This window comes from Triturus cristatus, chromosome 6 (assembly GCF_964204655.1).
Source record: "Triturus cristatus chromosome 6, aTriCri1.1, whole genome shotgun sequence".
NCBI classification, from domain to species: domain Eukaryota; kingdom Metazoa; phylum Chordata; class Amphibia; order Caudata; family Salamandridae; genus Triturus; species Triturus cristatus.
The window spans coordinates 1,751,225,148-1,751,243,408 of record NC_140589.1 but is presented as its reverse complement, the minus strand read 5'-3'; the positions used below and the strand labels follow the sequence as shown (position 1 = coordinate 1,751,243,408).

The window sequence follows — 18,261 nt, the reverse complement described above, 5'->3', positions numbered from 1 at the left end:
CGCCAACAGCACACATATGTCCGCAAAAGGATTAAAAGAATTACTCAACCCTCGTCTTATGAAATCGCTAAAAGCCCTTTCTGGCAATTAGGTAGGCCTATACTATTAATGTATTTATCTTTCGTTTAGGTCTGGAGTTAGCCGAAACCGCAAAAAACCTTCTGATTTTAGTAAAATCTTATGTATGAAATACTTTTGAGCGATTTTAGACAGTTTTTGAGACCCAAAAATACTTTTGCTGTTAGCCAATAGTTTTTTTTTTTTAGATTGTTACGGGCCCAGCTGTTTGTTCAAAAAGCTGTCAGCCAAAGACAGACTTTATGGTTTTGCCAATACTGGTCTTCCATTTGCATCCTTTTTTCTCTGTCTCCGATCCCTTTCGCACACACAAAGAGTAATTGAAAAATACCTCTAAATTGAACTAAAATAAATTTTTTAAATACAAAATGTAATTGATCTCTTTGATCCTACTTAGTAAAACCACACAGTTAGTCGGGCCATCGCAGCCTGCCCAGTAGCTAACAATAATGCCCTCAAAAGCAAACTCTACATAGTAATTTGTGGGTCAATATTTTAGGCCCTCATCACAAGGGGCACAATAATTCCAACAGTGCTGTTAGCAGGTGATACCCGCTACCCTGTCAGTGCGCTCCCGGGGGGACATCCAATGTTCAGCTCAGGTCCCGGAGAACCTGTGAGGTCAACCGTGAATGCAAGGTTGCGGCTTTATGGCTACACTGTGCTTTAACACGGACGTCTTTTTAAAGTTTCAACTATAATCTTTTCAACTGAAAACAATTTGTTAAATTGCCCTAAAGAAAATGCAAAGTAGTTCCAGGTACCCCTCAAAGGTTGATATGTTTATATGCATCATATATACAGTTGTCACAAATGTGGGCATTTCACATTTTCTTTTTTCATATGCAAAATAGTGATATTCAGGCAAATTAAACAAGCGTTGGCAAAGCCAATAGTTCTGTGTCCAATGTGCCATAACCTGCAGAATAGGCACAATGGACTGACACATATGGGAGGTAGTCAGCAGGCGTAGATCGAGATACAGATGTTAAGTAGGCCCTAATACAGTTCAAAGCAAGCACTCCAGTGGAGGAGGAAAGATTCACCCAATCAGCCAATAGCATTAGGTTAGAGAGGAGTACTTAACTGGGCTGAGCCAGGGAGGAATTGACAACACCTCAAGCCAAAGGTTGAAGAAGGCTAATGGTTTAAAGGAGAGGCCACACAGCCCATTCTGTATATTGCAAGCAGTGGGTAAAAGACAACTTTGCTGTCAAAATCCAGACCTTCAAGCACATGAAAAGTGTTACTTATTTATTTTCATACATCAGAAAGGTACAGTGCATGATTTTTCTTGCAGCAGAAACTTTATGCGGCAATCCTGATGCCGCATTAACCCCATGATTGCGATGCAGCAGTGAATGCCAAGTGTAAGCCATCTAACTCGGAAAAGCGTATAGGTTAGTGAAAACAAGTCACTCACTCTCCCCCAGTGCACGTGCCGCTGGCATACAACAGTCCATAACAAATGCGGCACACAGTGCGCATTGCATCTGTTAGGGCCATCACAGCGCTAGCTCGAGGATGGAGACAGGCGAGCCGGCCAAGTGATAGACTGTGGATAGCGCGCATAGAAAAACGTTCATTCCAGTACCTTCCCTCAGGCGGTCCACAATAAAAGTGAAGCCCGTGGTTCTCGGATGCAAGACGTAGTCGTATTTCTGAAGTCCATTCTTTTCAGCAAATTCGTCGCTGCGAGCTTTGGTGTTTGCTAAACAAAAACGGAAAGAACAAAAACAAGCATTCATCAATGGACGACAAGCCAAGAATGGGAAGGGAGACAGAGCAGGAATGTGGCAGCAAATCATTCAGTAATGCGCGAAAGCGGCGCGCGCGCTCGCTCGCGTGGGGAATGAGCGCGGCAATACAATGGCTGCTCGTCTAATTTCAAAGCGCGGGCGATAAGGAGCCATGTGCGCGTGGCTCATCAAGCTATTAGAGGAATCCGTCCACTTCAGCACGACCGTGCGCGCAGCTTTCATTTAACAGGCGCTATAGACGAGAAATGAAATGAATCCGCGCTGGCCTCGCATGCGAGGGACATGGGAGCCGCTAACGATGAGTTACATTACAGGCACTTTGTAGTTCACCGCACAAGACACACAGTTTTGTATAACGTTAAAGTTAGCTGCTTCCATGGCCTTTTATACATAGGGCGCTTCAAGCTCCAAAGTAGGTGCCAGAGTGCCCTGAGTTGGCACAAGAGTAGCTACCCACTGAAACCGATGCCCATTTTACTAAACTCGTAAGGATGAAAGGCGGAGTGAATCCTAGTCACGGATAGAACTTTGCTTTCAGGTGACTGGATTCAGCTCGTCAGTTCCATACATCTGCCTGAAAACACATGTATAATGCGTTTCTGGGTTTAACCCTCTAGACGCCAATAACATACACACGGACAGCATACATAGCGCAGGTCAGGAGGTTTCCAGCCATCGTCCAGCTGTGACTTTAGATTCTAGTCGGTCTTACCACTCTCCCCTCGCTGCGACACAGAGCACTAGTCATAAGAAAAATGTGTGGGCTACTTTGCATAGTCTATGCTTTTTGATGTCATACTAAGTGATGTCACAGGAAGTAGGATGGGGACTTAAAAAAAAAAAATGTCCAAGTCAAATCTCAACGTATGCCAGAAAAAAGTAAATTATATAGGGCCACATGTATCAACCAAATCTGGGTCGCCAATGGCCAAATACGCAAAATCGGCCTGTTGGTGAACGCAAAAAAGGCTTTTTACATGTATCAAAACCCATTTTTGCAATTCGGTAACCTGTTACCGAATTGCAAAATGGGTTGGCAATTTGGTATTTCGAAGGAGCGTCATTAGGGCGATCCTTCCAAATAGCGAATACTAATGGTATGTATGAAGGTTTTGTGACCGTGAATGCAGTAGCAAAACATTCGCATTTTACCACCTACTTCAAGTAAGTAGGTGGTAACCCATTCGCAAATGGGAAGGGGTCTCCACGGACCCCTTCCCCTTTGGGAATAGTTGCAAAAAAAAATTCTAAGACCAGGCAGTGGTTCCATTGCCTGCTCTTAAAAAATTAAAAGAAAACTTTATTAGAATTTTTTTTTTTTTTTTTTTTTTTTTTAAATGTAACCCGTTTTCCTTTAGGGAAAAAGAGCTGCATTTAAAAAAAAAGATTGCTTTATTTAAAAGCAATTACGAACATGGTGGTCTGCTGACCCCAGCAGGCCACCATCACCGTGTTTTTAGCGATTCCTAGGGGGTCGCAAATTGCGATCCAACTCGTTAATATTAATGAGGTAGGTCGATTTACGACACCCTAGGAATCAGTATACGAAACTCTTGGAGTTTCATACATTGGAAATTGCGATTACCTAATTGCGATTCTCAGAAAATCTCAATTAGGTAATTGTAATTAACAATTTTGATACATGTGGCCCCAAGTTATCTAAGCCACTTTAACCGCATTACAATGTCATCTGTGTGGCCCTGAAAGTAAGTTCAAGCTCATGAAGTCATACTACGGCTGGCTCATGCAGCTAGATAAACAAAAAAAATCACAGCTTTGTGGAAGCACACATCTGCCCAATAAACATGTACTCCAGGCTACCAACATAAGGGCAGAGCCAAAACCTCTCTAAGTAAATCTCATAAAAGGTCTATTTTAGGATGATCACATTACAACTTGCGACAGTTGTGCTGTTAAGCCAGACCTGAAAAGGTTTACAGTATTGCTTCTACGTGTTCATCCTTTAGAGGCGTTCCAGCTCACAATCCAACCCTGCACAAGTACCTTTTTCTCTATAAATTAAATTAACAATATTAGCCAATGAGATGGTGTTTCTCTGTGGCATAGGTTCTGCAGTACCATTTTCAGGCACCATGGCACCTAAAAATACTGAAATTCCACTAAAATATGCAAGACACCTTTAGTATTTGGGGCTGTGAGGAAACCTCTGGGCTCACAGTTTAACTAAAACTACACCTTCATAGTGAATATACATTTAATTTTACGATTTCTACAATACTCTTGTGGTACCTGGAAATGGAAGTAAACCCACACAGGACTCCCGGTGATCCCTCTTATTTGTACTATGCATCACGCCAGAGTAGCACGTGCTACGAGAGTTAAAAAAAAAAATAAAAGCAAAGCAGCTATTGGATTGGTCACTCATGAGACACATATAAAAAAAATGCCCACAACCTTTAGAAACCACCTTAAATGATTTTGCTAACCACCATTACTGAATTGGGGTTTAACAGAGCCAGTTGGCATTACATAGAATATGAAGCCACCAAGGCAAAGGAGTAGTTTCTTACCTGTAACTCCAGTTCTGTAGTAGGGGTATCACTGTTATAGTCATAATCATGTGAATAGTCCTGCCCATGTGCCTGGACCCCGGAGCAATCAAAATAGTCTCTTAAGTTGTCCTCTTCTGCAATCCTGCAGACACTTAAGAGAAAATAAAGACAAATAATGCAGCCTGAAATAAACAAGGCTACTCTGGCCAGTACTTCATCCTGAAGTGAAAAAGGATAGCCAGATAATACTGAATTTTAAACATTTTGCTAAGTTTCACACATAGAGAAACTCCCCTTCACACAAATCCTTTGTTATGATAGAGAGGAAGGGTTGGACCGACAAACCCCCATAGGCTGCCATTATGTGTCTGTAAAAGGATACCGTGCCTTTAAGGAACCCTCCAGAGACCCTCAGCATCCCATGATGCACAGCCAAAGGCTAGTTTTTTTTTTTTTTTATTAATATTTTTATTTAATTTTTCCATCAGTGCAGTGAAACCAACAACAGAAAAAAATAAAGGACTCAATCCTCAATGTATATATCGGGAGAAATCCGTACTTCCTGCGACAGCCAAAGGCTAGTTACTTTCAGTTCTTTTTGAAGGTGTATAAAAGCCAGGCCTGTAGCATTCAGGATATTATCGTTTCATCCACCAGGGAGGAGGGCGGGTTGCCTAGGACTATAACAGAGATACTCCTACTACAGAACTGGAGTTACAGGTAAGAAACTACTCCTTCTGTAGTAGGGGATCTCTGTGTATAGTCAATCATGTGAATAGAATAGCAAGCCCATCCCCACAAACCAAACCCAGCGGTGGAAGAAACAGACAGAATCACTACTGTGCAAACACATTTCTCTGCGAAGCCTGTCCAACCCGAGCATCTGCCCTGGCATCAGAGTCCAGGCAGTAGTGTTTAGCAAAGGTATGGACTGACTTCCAAGTGGCAGCCCTACAGATGTCTGCAATGAGGACATTACACAGCAAAGCCGCTGTAGCAGCTTTACCTCTGGTAGAGTGAGCCTTAGACTTACCCCCTAGAGTCTTGTTAGCTTTCTAATAACACAGTTGAATACAGGACACAATCCACAATTTAACACCCTTCTCACATCGAGAGAATGAAGGGACCTCCCCGCCGGAGAGGAAGGATGCTGAAAAAACGTGGGCAACGTGATTGATTCACATGGAAATCGGACACAACCTTAGGAAGAAACTTTGGGTGAGTTCTCATGACAACTTTAGATGCATGAAATACAGTATATGGCTCTTGGCAACAAAGAGCCTGGATCTCACTCACCCTGCGAGCCGATGTTATAGCTACAAGGAAAGCTGCCTTCCAGGATAGATGCTGAAGAGAAGCCTTATGAATAGGCTCAAAAGGCTCTTTCATTAGTCTAGACTGCACCACATTAAGCTCCCACGGAGGCAAAGGACGTCTAATGGGAGGAAACACTTTCTTCAAACCTTCTAGAAAATCTTTGATGACTGCAATTTGGAAAAAGGAAGTTTGTGAAGGGCATTTCCTATACGCAGTTAAAGCTGCTAGGTGAACCTTGATGGAATGAAAGTTAAGGCCAGATTGAGCCGAATGCAGTAAATATGGGCGGATGACATCCTTCCTGCAGGATGTAGGGTCTGCACCCTTAGACGTGCACCAAATGCAGAATCTCTTCCGTTTGTATGCATAGGAAGTCCTTCTAGACGGTCTTTTCGCCTCTTTTAATATCTCCATGCAGTTCTGAGGCAGATTTAAATGTCCATACTGCACTAGCTCAGGAGCCATGCTGCCAAACTCAACAACGAGAGGTTGGGATGCACCATCTGCCCTCTGAACTTCGTGAGAAGGTCCGGCCGACACGGAAGTCAAAGATGCGGCAGGAGAGACCGGTGTAGGAGGTCGGTGAATCACCACTGCAGAGGCCATTCCGGAGCAATGAGGATCATTCTGGCCCTGGACTGGGACAGTTTGATCAACACTGCCGGTATCAGGGGAATCGGTGGAAAAGCGTAGAGAAAGCTGTTCGACCAGTTGATCCACAGTGCATTCCCCAGTGTCCCCGGTTGGTAAAACCTGGAGGCGAAGTCTCGGCATTTGCTGTTTTCTGAAGTGGCAAACAGATCGATGTCTGGAGTGCCCCACCTTGCGAAGATGCCCCTTAACAACTTGTCGTTTAAGACCCATTTGTGATTTTCTTGAACGAGCCTGCTGAGCGAGTCTGCCTGCGCATTCTGCACACCTGGCAGATGAGTCGCCTTGATAGTCAGTCCCCTGGCCAGCGGCCAGTTCCAGATAGTCTGTGCCTCCCGAGACAGTGTGCGTGATCTTGAGCCCCTCTGCTTGTTGAGGTAATACATTGTTGTTGTGTTGTCCGTCTGTACAGGCAGGGAACTGGTGTGGAACGATGGCTGGAAGGCTTTCAGCGACAAGTGAACTGCTCGGAGTTCCAGAAAGTTGATGTGATTCGTGGACTCCGTCTGGGACCACGTCCCTTGTATTTGAAGGTGTTCCGAATGCGCTCCCCAGCCGCGGAGAGACGCACCTGTCACAATGTTTTGAGTCGGTATCTCTTTGTGGAACGGAATCACTCTGAGGAGATTGTGAGGTGAACACCACCACTTCAGTAACTGGGCAGCGTGTTGCGACAGTTGGATCCTGTCCTCCCAGTTCCCTCGTTTTTGGTCACACTGATCCTCTAGACATTCCTGCAGAGGCTACATGTGGAGGCGTGCATGTGGAGTGAGAAAGATGCAAGAGGCCATCGAACCTAGGAGAGAGGACACCGTCCTCACCGTCGCAGAAGGAACGGACATGAGTCTGAGCCTTCCGAAGGATTGATAAGCGTCGCTGCTCCGAAGGACACACGCTTGCCTGGAGTGTATCGATGGAGGCTCCCAGGTACTGCAGACACTGAACAGGAGTCGAGACAGACTTTGATATGTTGATGTGAAGGCCCAATTGGTTCAACAGAACAGCCGTCCTGTTGAAATGCAGCTGCGCTTCCTGAAACGTGGAGGCTTTGATCAGCCAGTCGTCCAGGTACGGATAGACGAAGATCTTCTTCTTCCTCAGGTGCGCTGCAACCACCGCCATGCACTTTGAAAAAGTCCTGGGCGCAGACTTCAGGCCGAATGGAAGCACTGTATATTGGTAGTGATTGGTGCCGACTAAGAACCGCAGGAACTTCCGATGCTTCCTTGCAATGGGTACATGGAAGTACGCGTCTTGCAGATCTATGGCGCAGAGCCAGTTCCCTTGATGTAGCCGAGGGTAAATCTGGTGCAGGGACAGCATCCGGAACGGGAACTTCTCTCTGCGAATCCATTTGTTTGCTTGCCGCAAATCGAGAATGGGCCTGAATTCGTTTTTGTCCTTTCTGCGCACCAGAAAGAAAGGACCTGGAGTATAGACCTTTTCCCCTTTGAGGAGGAGGAACCAGTTCTATCGCCCTTTTTCTTAACAGGGTATCAGCCTCCACTTGAAGTTCGCGCAACAGGTATTGGTGGAATAGATGGAGGGGGACTGATGAAACGTAGACAGTATCCACTGCGAACAATATTCAGCCCCCAATTGTCTGGAGTTATTTTTCTCCACTCTGCCAGGTAATTTTGAATGTTTCCCCCCACCGGAGCGGGTAACCGAAGGGGGGGGGGGGGAGTAATCCCTCAAGGCTTAGAACCAGCGCGGCCCTTGTTCCCCGATGTGGACTGCTGGTTGCCCCAACCTCTCTGACGTCTCTGAAAGGGCTATCGCTGAAACTGCTGCTGCTGTTGTCCAGCCTGACGTCCCTGTCTGCGTTGGAACCGTTGGGAAGAGTATCGCCTTTGGTAGGGGCAGCGGAAACTCTTACGCTGCTCCTTCGGCTTCTCCAAGCCAGCAGCCTTGAGGATCTCAACCTCCACCTTCATACGAGCCATTTCCTCATCCGCATGGCAACCAAAGAGGGTGGAACCCGAGAATGGGAGGTTAGCGATACTTTGCTGAGCCTCCGGTTTCAGGGAGGTGAGACGCAACCATGAATGGCGTCGCAGAGTCAAACCATGATAATATCCATGAGCTGCCAGGAGAGAGGTGTCCAAAGCCGCACTAATGATCTGATTGGAGACCATCAGACCCTCATTAAGAACCTCCTGAAAGTCTTCGCGTTTGTCTCTAGGCAGGAGTTCCACGAACTGTTGGAGAGACTCCCACAAGGAGCGGTCATACCGACCCAAGAGAGCCGTCGAGCTCGCTGCCTTCATTGAAGTGGCTGCAGTGCTGCAGACTTTCCTCCCCGCAGAATCAAGTCTACGGCTTTCCTTTTCCGGTGGAACTGTGGTCGAAGGGGCCATAGCGTACTGCTTCTTCGCCGCCACCATAACTGAATCCGGAGGGGATCCACCCGCAGGAATGCAGGGTCCGAGTCCGGGGGCCTTAATTTCTTTTGAAGTCTCGAGGGAGCCGACTTCACTGAGGAAGGCGTCAGGAACAACTCCATCGCCGGTGCCTCTAAACCGGGTACCTGAGGAAGCAGAGGACGAGAGATTTTCTTCCCTTGTAGCGTCTCAATGATCACAGACGTGGACGGGGTAGGCACGGACAGTGCAATGCCCAGCTTCGTCGCTCCCCTTACCAGAACCTCCTGAAACGTGGTAATGTCATCGACCGGTGACACCCTCGGAGGTGGGGAATCCGACAGTCGGCAAATATCTTCCTGCACTAGAGGACTCCGTGTCCCTAGTACACCTGGAACGTGACCGCTCGTGGCGATGACGACGGCGTGATCTGGTTGAAGACTGGTGCCGGCTACGAGAGCGATGTCTCGGCCAGGATCGAGATCTTGGCATCGCCAGGACCACTGGCACATGTGGAGCAGCCGGCGGTCGAAGAAGCAGCTGAGGCGGCCGTGGAGGCATCGGCAGACGTGGAGGAGGGGGAGGAGTAGGCGTCCTAGGTCGCAGCGGCGACTGACAAGGAGCCACAAGCCGAGCTGATTCCGGTGACCTGGTTGGTGAATAGGTCCTGGAGTACTCCGAGTCCGAAGTATGAATCACCCTCCTCCACTTGCGGGCAGGCCTCGAAGAGGAAGCTCTGGAAGCAGTGCCCCTGGACAGTGAACGTCGACGCCGTCTTGACCTTGAACTCCCAGACGTGGAGATACTGGCCACAGAGGGTGACAGGCTTCTCTACGACGATTTCCTTCTCGACATCGACTTTCTTCTAGATGTCGACTTTCTACTCTACGTCGACAGTCTTCGCGATGTCGATTTTCCTCTCGACATAGACTTCCTCCTCGACGGTGTTGATCTTCTCGTCGACCTGCGCGTCGACCGGCGGTGTCGCCTCGCCGGCGAGCACTGATGTCTCCTGGACTCAGACGGCGATGATGTGTCGACGTCATCTGTGAAGTCCTAGACGTCTACCTCGTCCGAGGTCTCGACGTCCTTTCCCTCGACGTTGATCTCGGACGTCGCTTGGACCCAGAGCCTTGGGTCGACGGGGAGCATATGTTAGTCATACCTGGCCTCGACGTCGACGTTGTAGCTTTCGAGGTCGACCGGGACCTGCATCGTTTCTGAGCCTTCTTTCGACAGGGGAGCCCCCCAGAGGCCGACGCATAGGTTGTGGAAGAGGAAAGGCTCTCTCCATGCCCAGGTGTCCCACCTGCAGCCTGTTGTCTTCTCTGCTCCAGGCCTTGAAGACAAATCGTCTCCCTGTCACGCAGGGTCCTCCTGGAGAATGACTTGCAGATGACACAGGAGTCAGGAACATGAGATTAAGGAAGACAGAGAATACAAACCCTGTGAGAGTCCGATTTGGCCTTCTTCCTGACACATTCTGTGCACTTGTCAAATAAAGATGGCATTTTGACAAGAAAATAGTGGCTAAACTGCCCCAAAAAGACAACAAAAGGAAGGTAAAGGCCTCAGACATCGAGTGAAACACTCAAATTACCAAAAAAGCTCAAATATGTGAAGATATACCACTAAAGGTAGAGCTAAATGCTCCAGGGTCCTGCTAGCAGGAGCCGGAAAAAAGAACTTAAAGTTACTAGCCTTTGGCTGTGCATCATGGGATACCGAGGGTCTCTGGAGGGTTCCTTAAAGGCACGGTATCCTTTTACAGACACATAATGGCAGCCTATGGGGGCTTGTCTGTCCCTTCCTCTCTATCATGACAAAGGATTTTTGTGATGGGGAGTTTCTCTATGTGTGAAACTTAGCAAAATGTTTAAAATTGAGTATTATTTGACTATCCTTCTTCACTTCAGGATGAAGTACTGGCCAGAGTAGCCTTGTTTATTTCAGGCTGCATTATTTGTCTTTATTTTCTCTTAAGTGTCTATGCAGGATTGCAGAAGAGGACAACTTAAGAGACTATTTTGATTGCTCCGAGGTCCACGCACATGGGCGGGACTATTCACACGATTATGACTATACACAGAGATCCCCTACTTCAGAACACCATCATCCATCAGGCCTATACAAGGTACATCATCTGAAGAGGGTGGCGTCATTGTTCTACCAAGCACTTGTGCAGTACCACTAGAAGCAAGTCCAGTGAAGGAATCACTGGTGTGGAAGTTTTTTTGTCCTCCCAGCTGGCAATAAAAACAAGTGGGCAGGAGATGATGTGCACTTTGTGCCAAAAGGTGCTCCACAGAAGGAAGAATGGCCAGTATTCAATGGGAACCAACAGAATGTGGAAGTACATGAGGACAATGCACCCAAACAGCATAGTGCGTGCAGAGGTACAAAAGAAATGAGTGGTAGAAAGTTAGCCAATTGCTCCAGAGAAAGTGCTGCAACAAGAAGTGGAAAAAATGATGATAACATGTAGCATTTTGGGATAAACTGCAGACACTGTCATAAAGTTGTGGCCTGTAGTGACATTAACAGAAGAATATATACAAGGGCAATGTACCAGCACAAGCAAACAGAACACAAAGCCTTGTGTAAAAAGTAATGGAAAAGGTTTAAAACAATATCAAAACATTTACAAAAATAATAGTTAAAACAGTAAAAGAAAATTGAAAAACAAAAAAAAGTAAAAAAAGATATCAGAAATAATCAAAAGCCGTTGTTGAAACCTCAAAACAAGCATTTACAATGCAACGGTCTCGGCATTGTTAAAGTTAGAGCTATTGGCATTGCTCATGACAGTGACGTTTCTTTAAATGTTTTAAAAACAAAAACATTAACAAAAAAAATGTCATGAGCAATGCCAATAGCTCTAACTTTACCAATGCTGAGACCATTGCATTGTAAATGCTTGTTACAAGTTCACAACGGGTCTGATGTGGAAATGTGGCCACTGGTTTGCTCTCTGGTTCGCCAACGGTGGCCACTTTTATTTTATGTCCCAGTCCGACGCTGCGCTCGTTTCTGCAATGAAAGTTGAGTTCATTATTTCTACATGGATGGTGAGACCGCTTCACACGTCTCGAAAGGCAGAAAGATGTTCGGTGTCTCTCTAAACTGCAGTTTAAGGCAGGGGCTTGTGGTCAGCCCCTGAGCCTCGGCTCTCCGGGGCGTTATTGGGGTACCCTCGCCCCACCGACAGCACGGGCGCTGCCGGCTCCAGTACTCTGTGCGAGACAGAGTTTAACCCCGCGAACCACAAGTGCACACGATGTGTTAGTGCTCGTAAAAGGATGCTACAAACAGTTGTTTTGTTCATTCGAGCAAAGGCGTTCTACTCACTTGTAACTCGGAGGGGTAAACATTAAAATAAATATTACTTAAACAGGAGTATAAATAAATCACTGCCAGGCCGTCCTGCAATCCTAAACTGTCCAGTTCTTGCAAAATGCGCAGACCGTTGTTCCGTAAATCAGGAATCTGCTTTAATTACAAAAAAATGACGGGAAAGAATAAATAATAAAACGAAAATTCTACTAGATGAAGAAAAATGAGAAAGATGAGAAACATGGAAGCGCTGTAAACTAAATACGATCTACAATCCGAAGAAAACGCCACGAAACTAGACTTTAAGCGCATAGGTAGCACATTAAATTCCCAAATGTGTGGCAAAACGACAAAGCACACCTAGTTTAGCAAAAGTACCCTGTGTATTTGAGTATATTGTTTTCAAAGTGCGAAAAAAATTCAGTGGAACAGTCATTTAGCATGTTGGAATTCGGTGTTTGCAAAACATATCGTACGCGTTAAATGCTCCTAAATTATTATTTTTTTTCAAATAAACCCTATTTAGAACACGGTTGCGAAATTAAATGCATTTCAATCAACAACAACAAATATTGGTTGCTTGTCGAATCACTGCGTGCGCCGCCAGTGGTGTTTCCTTCAAAAACGCCGTTTGCATAAATTCACATTGAATTGCATTTGACCGCACTTCATGGCGCCTCGCAGCCGGCTCTCAGTGTATATTTGTTTTAAAGTGTAACGGTGCATGACAAATGATGTGTGGGGAGTCGGACCCTCCACACACTCTGTGGGACTCTGCCCTGATCCTCGCTCTTAACTGCATTTCCATCAGGAGAAAGCGCCGTGAAGCAGCTGCAAGGAGATACATAGCGCTATCTAAACACCCACATAAATAGGCTCGCAAACAACGCACCTATGTTCCATTCAGAAACCTGGTACCTACAGGAGACCTATAGATGAGACGCAGCGGCGATGAAAAATGACCACAGAAAAAACCGTTTTGGAGTGCATTCTTGTTGCCCGTACCGGCTGGCGGAGGGGCGCGTTAGGTGCAAAGGCCCAGGCATCTTTTGACAATGCCCAGCAAGGTGCGGGCGTCTCACGCTCTCAGCAATTGGAACAACTCTCGGTTAGTCGGGAGGTTATGATCAGGAGCAGCACATTGGCCCGCCCTGACATGCAATTTGGGTATTTATTACTTTTTAATCACTGTCCCGTGCACTTCACAACTATTCCATAATCCTGGTCCTGAAGAAGCGCCATTGACCTTTTGCGGCAACAGAGGCGCGAAACATGTTGACCGTTTTGTGACAACAAGGCATAATTATGCCCTTTTGGGATTATACTCTACTTCAGAGTCTTTTACTCTGTCAAAGGGGGAAATTACCTGTTCTGACCTTTTTTAGGTCACCCCTTGCCAGTTTTAGATCACTATGCACGCACAATTCATATTACCCCTATATAGGACCCACACACCCCACACACCCTCATGCACCATCCGGCATGCCTCAAAAGATCTCCGATAAAGCGACCCTTCGGGGGACCCGTTGGGTATTGCAGCGCCGGTCCCAACGAGGAGCAATCGCCCGATGATGAAGCATGACACCCCTAGGGGTGTGTGAGGGCAACAAGAGGCAAGATACGTTCTTTCCCTTGGTTGATGGGACCACCCCACCTAGAACTTCAGTGTCTTCCTCTATTCTTGAAGGTATATGGATGAACACTTACATCCAACCTTTGGAACAGTGTCCTCTATTTGTTTTGATATGATTTTAGGGAGCACGGACACTGGACCATTAATGGCTCTCTGGTCCCCCCCTTCTTCTTTTTGATTGAGTAGTATCTGGTGAACATATTCAGGGTTGCCCACGCCGCTGCCCGACAGATATCAAGGAGGGGGGAGTCATGTGCTAACACAGTGGTTGCCGCTGTGGTTTTAGTGGAGAGAGCACACAACCACACAGGAGGTTCCTTCTTCGCCAAAGCACAGCATATTTTATTGCAGAGGACAACCCATTTAGAGATGGTCTATTTTTGAACAGCCCAACCTTTCTTGGCGCCTACATAGCCAATGAAGAGGTGATCCTCCACCAGGAAGTCTTTAGTACGATCAAGATAAAAAGACAACACACATTCTGGGTCCAGACCGTGGAGTCTCTCCTCCTCCTTGGAAGGATGCAGGGGTGGGTAAAAGGTGGGCAAAGTGATGGATTGTCCAACATAAAAGGTGGTGACCACTTTAGGAAGGAACAAAGATTTTGTTCGAAGCATCACTATCCGTATGGACGGACAGGTAAGGAGGCTTGGAAGACATAGCATGGAGCTTGCTAACTCGGCCAGCAGAAGAGAGTACAATAAGGAAAGCAGTTTTGAGGATCAGCAGCCCGACAGTACAATTATGAAAGGGCTAGAAGGGAGCAAACTTTAGAAAGTTTAAAAACAAATTTAAATCCCATGGGAGCATTATGAAAGAAGACGGAGGAAACAAACGAGTAAAGGCCCTTAAAGTACCTAGCAACAATGGGAGACTTAAATAAAGAAGGCTGATATGGAAGGCATAGTAAGGTAGAGATCTGTGTAGGAGAGTAGGGTCTGCTTTCTATGTTCACCCCCACTTTTTGCTTTTGCTTTACTGGTTTTCGACTTAGATGTGGCTGTGGGCCTGCTAATCAGACCCACAGCCCTGCTGTTCTCTCTCTAAATTAATACTATGTACTTTAGGTGCATAACCCATTTGGATAGGATCACCTTATTGGCCCCTGTACAGTGTACCCTAGGTACCCAGGGCATAGGTGTACCCTAGACCTACCAGGGGCTGCAGCATGTATTATGCCACCCCTGGCCTTCCATTCTGACACAACTGGCTGATCACTCAGCTGGGGCAAGGTCGTGTAATCACCCCTTGCTTAGGTGTAGTATTCCTATACCTAACTTACATATAGACACATGTGTACCTATCAGTCACTCCTATGGCAGGCCTTAACAATCCTGGAGGCAGAGTGCTTGGTAACATGTGAGATGGTGCTCTAGCATGAGCTGAGCCTGTCTGCAGCTTTCGGAACCAAGTCCTTATAGCTGTTCTATGATATAGCCTACCATATACTCTTAAAGTGCCTTATAATCTTAGACGGTTATGGTAACTATGGTTTGGCTTTATCGAAACATGTCGTGTAAGGTGTCTAACACTGTGGAATAATACCCCCATACCATTTCTGGACATGAGGATATTATTCCCCCCTTCTAGAGGGAAAGACATGTTAAAATCATACTTCACTGTTAGCCTCTGACCAAAGCCTCAGCGTCACAAAATGGATGCTGCTGCCACGACACAAGTCTGACCTCCTGCAGCTGGGAGTGATCCCAGCCAGGGAGGCCTGGACAATAGGTTTCCTGCTTGGGGAGGTGCTAGCACCTCCCCAGACAGCCTTTAGTGTATTGGGGCAGGGTGGGCTGAAAGGAATGAGACATGCCTGGGGCACACAAGGTGTTCCTTGCATAGTCCAGTTCAAACCGGCGCTGGGGCACTCCAGCCCCAGCTCTGGCGCGAAACTGGACAAAGGGAAGTGGGTGTAACCACCCCCTCCCAGGTCCCACCCATAAGGCGTGACCTAGCAGGTATCCCAGCCCCCCAGATTAGTATAAGAGTGGGAGTTGGGCCTCAAGACTTTAGATTATCCTGAACCTGCAAACTTGAACAGAAACTCTGGACCTTCGACATTCGACGAAAGAAGACTGAAGAATCTCCCTTGTAGCCAAGGAGTGGCTACCCTGTGCAAACAGGCACCATCAAGAGACTACCCTTTGCTTTGCCCACGTTCTACGAGGAACCGACTGCAGAGCCCGACCAGAGCCTTGACTTCCAGACTTCTCCGACCCTGATAAACATCCACAGCAAAGCTGAGATCCGTGGAGGCGACGAGCGACGTGGGACCGGCTACCTGGGAAAAGTGGCTAGTAACTTAAAGCGCAGCTTCTGAGGCACCCTCGAAGTTGTGCACCGGGGATTGAGAAGCCCCAACCCCAAGCACCTTCTGCACCGAAGATCAGCCCCCCACACTCCACGAGTCCTGCGTGGGGCCCTTCTGCATTTTCCTGCTTGCCGCGTCTGTCCGGTTGCTTGCCCGCTGGCTAGTGGCCTTTGTGACGACGCACCCTGAAATCTTCTGCGCTGGTTTGGCTCCTCCAGACTGGCTCCCGCTTCTCTGCAAAGAAGAAGCACCCCAGACCTTCCTGGTCTGCACCAGAAGCAAGTCCTCCGTTCTTCGTGGGTTCCGCTTGCCAAGGCTTGGTGAGTCCTAGTCCAACTTCGACGCCGCCGACAGCAAGAGCCTTCGTGGGACAGCTCGCCTCCTGGTCCTGGTCGTCCTCGACGCTTCCTGGTCCTCCCGGCTGCAGCGACAAGCTTCACCTTCACCTGCAATCTTCACGACATCGCCTGGTTCCTTCCTGGTTCCACGTGGTCACTGGCTAGTGACCTTGACTCTGTCCCTTCTGCTTGCAGGTTTCCTCTCTTCTTGATCCCAGCCTTGGGATCCACCGGACACTCTTCACTGACTGCCTGTCAGCATCTTTCTTCAGGCATCCATAGGAGTCGACGACGAAAACCGACGCATCTTCACCCCTATGCACCCGCAGCCTGTGGGCTAGGTAACTTGGGTACTCCGGTGCTCATCAGGATAGTGACTATCCTAGTGTCTAGTTTTCCAGTCTCAACTTCCTAGCTACTCCGGAAGTGTCCTAAATCTACCGTTTTCTAAACTGTACTATTGCTAGTGACTTTTACGCATTACGCGTGAGTGTTTCCACTCTGCACACGAATCCCGTGGGCCTCCCACTTCCTAACTAACGCTAGTGTAGTGTAGCCCCAGCGATTCCCTAGGCCTAGGCCTATTCTATTTCCGTGACAGTGATCCTTATACCACTTACTTAGTATATGGTTTGCGTGGCCCCTAGGGCCTAACTGTATTACTTACCTGTGTGACTTAATGTATGCTTAAATAAGACTGTGTTGTACTTACCTCTAATCTCATAAAGAGTGCTGAGGGTTTGACTAGAATAAATACACTTTATTTTATATATATATATCTGTTGTGGTGTCCTTTCATTTGGTATTCAAGGGATTATATATGGTATCACAGCTGGCTTCACATGCCATTCAGAGTTTAGCCTAAGACTGCTCTTGTCCATGCTACCACTAGGATAGCTGGTCTATAAGGTTGACTTTACAACCAATCACCATAAGGGTATTTGGACTGATATAAGGTGTACACTAGAACTAGTGACATCATACATCAGGCCAACTTCTCACAATCGCTACAAGATATCCTTCAAGAGTGCACAAACCAGAATCCTGCTGGGCCAAAGAAAGTATGTACAAGAGAACCTCTGAAAGAGGGGCAGAAAGGGGATCAACAGCCTTTGCTGTGGACCACGCCAAAATTTGTTCCATCTACAGGCATATACCGTTTTAGTGGAGAGATGCCTGGCTGCCAAGATAACATCACAGACTTTAGGAAGTAGGTCGAAAGCTGTCAACTGCCAGCACTCAATCTCCACGCAAGGAGGTGGAGGGTGGACAGGTCCAGATGACAAACCGTCCCCTGCTGCTGCGACAGAAGATCCTCCTGGAAGGGCAGTCTGATCAAAGGATCGATGGCCATGCTTGGACGGTCAGAATACCAGATTCTTCGTGCCCAATACGGAGCCACAAGAATGACTTGAGCTTGGTCATGCTTGATCTTCTTGAACACTCTGGGCAGAAGTGGTATAGGCTGAAAGGAGTACAGAAGGCCAAAGCTCCACTTCCGATGAATAGGGTCACAGAGCGAGTGCTGTCTTGAACACTCCAACGCACAATACTGATGCCATTGCGTGTTCTCTTCGGAGGTGAGAGAGACCCAAGGCTCTCCCCACCGCTAAAAGCGACCTTGCACCACAAAGCCATTCGTGATCGACCAGGCACTGATGGCCGAATTCGTCCGCTCTGGCGTTCAGAGAGCCCGCCAGGTGCTGAACCACCACGGTTATGCCCCGATGTTCCAGCCAGGTCCAGAGGCGGAGAGCCTCCTGACAAAGGGTCCACATACACCACCTGGTTTGATCCACCAGCAGGATGCAGGAGGCCATTAGGCCCAGCAGCCTCAGTCAGTCTCACCAAAATATGGGAGTGAGGCTGAAACTTCAGCATCAAAGCCTGAATATCCTAGACTGGCTGCTTTGGAGGATAGGCCAGAGACTGCAGTGTCCAGAAACGCCCTGATGAAAGGG

At 47.4% G+C, this 18,261-nt stretch overlaps 1 protein-coding gene across 8 annotated transcripts in view; it reads right to left on the bottom strand.

Moving 5' to 3' along the window:
• The window catches only part of LCLAT1 (lysocardiolipin acyltransferase 1), a 713,371-nt gene that overhangs the window by 203,814 nt on the left and 491,296 nt on the right, over positions 1-18,261 (bottom strand). For all 8 annotated transcript variants that reach the window (XM_085613011.1, XM_085613018.1, XM_085613015.1 and 5 more), the window contains one exon: positions 1,673-1,789. In XM_085613011.1, the coding sequence (XP_085469137.1) occupies positions 1,673-1,789 (117 nt within the window). The remainder of the gene's footprint in view (positions 1-1,672; positions 1,790-18,261) is intronic.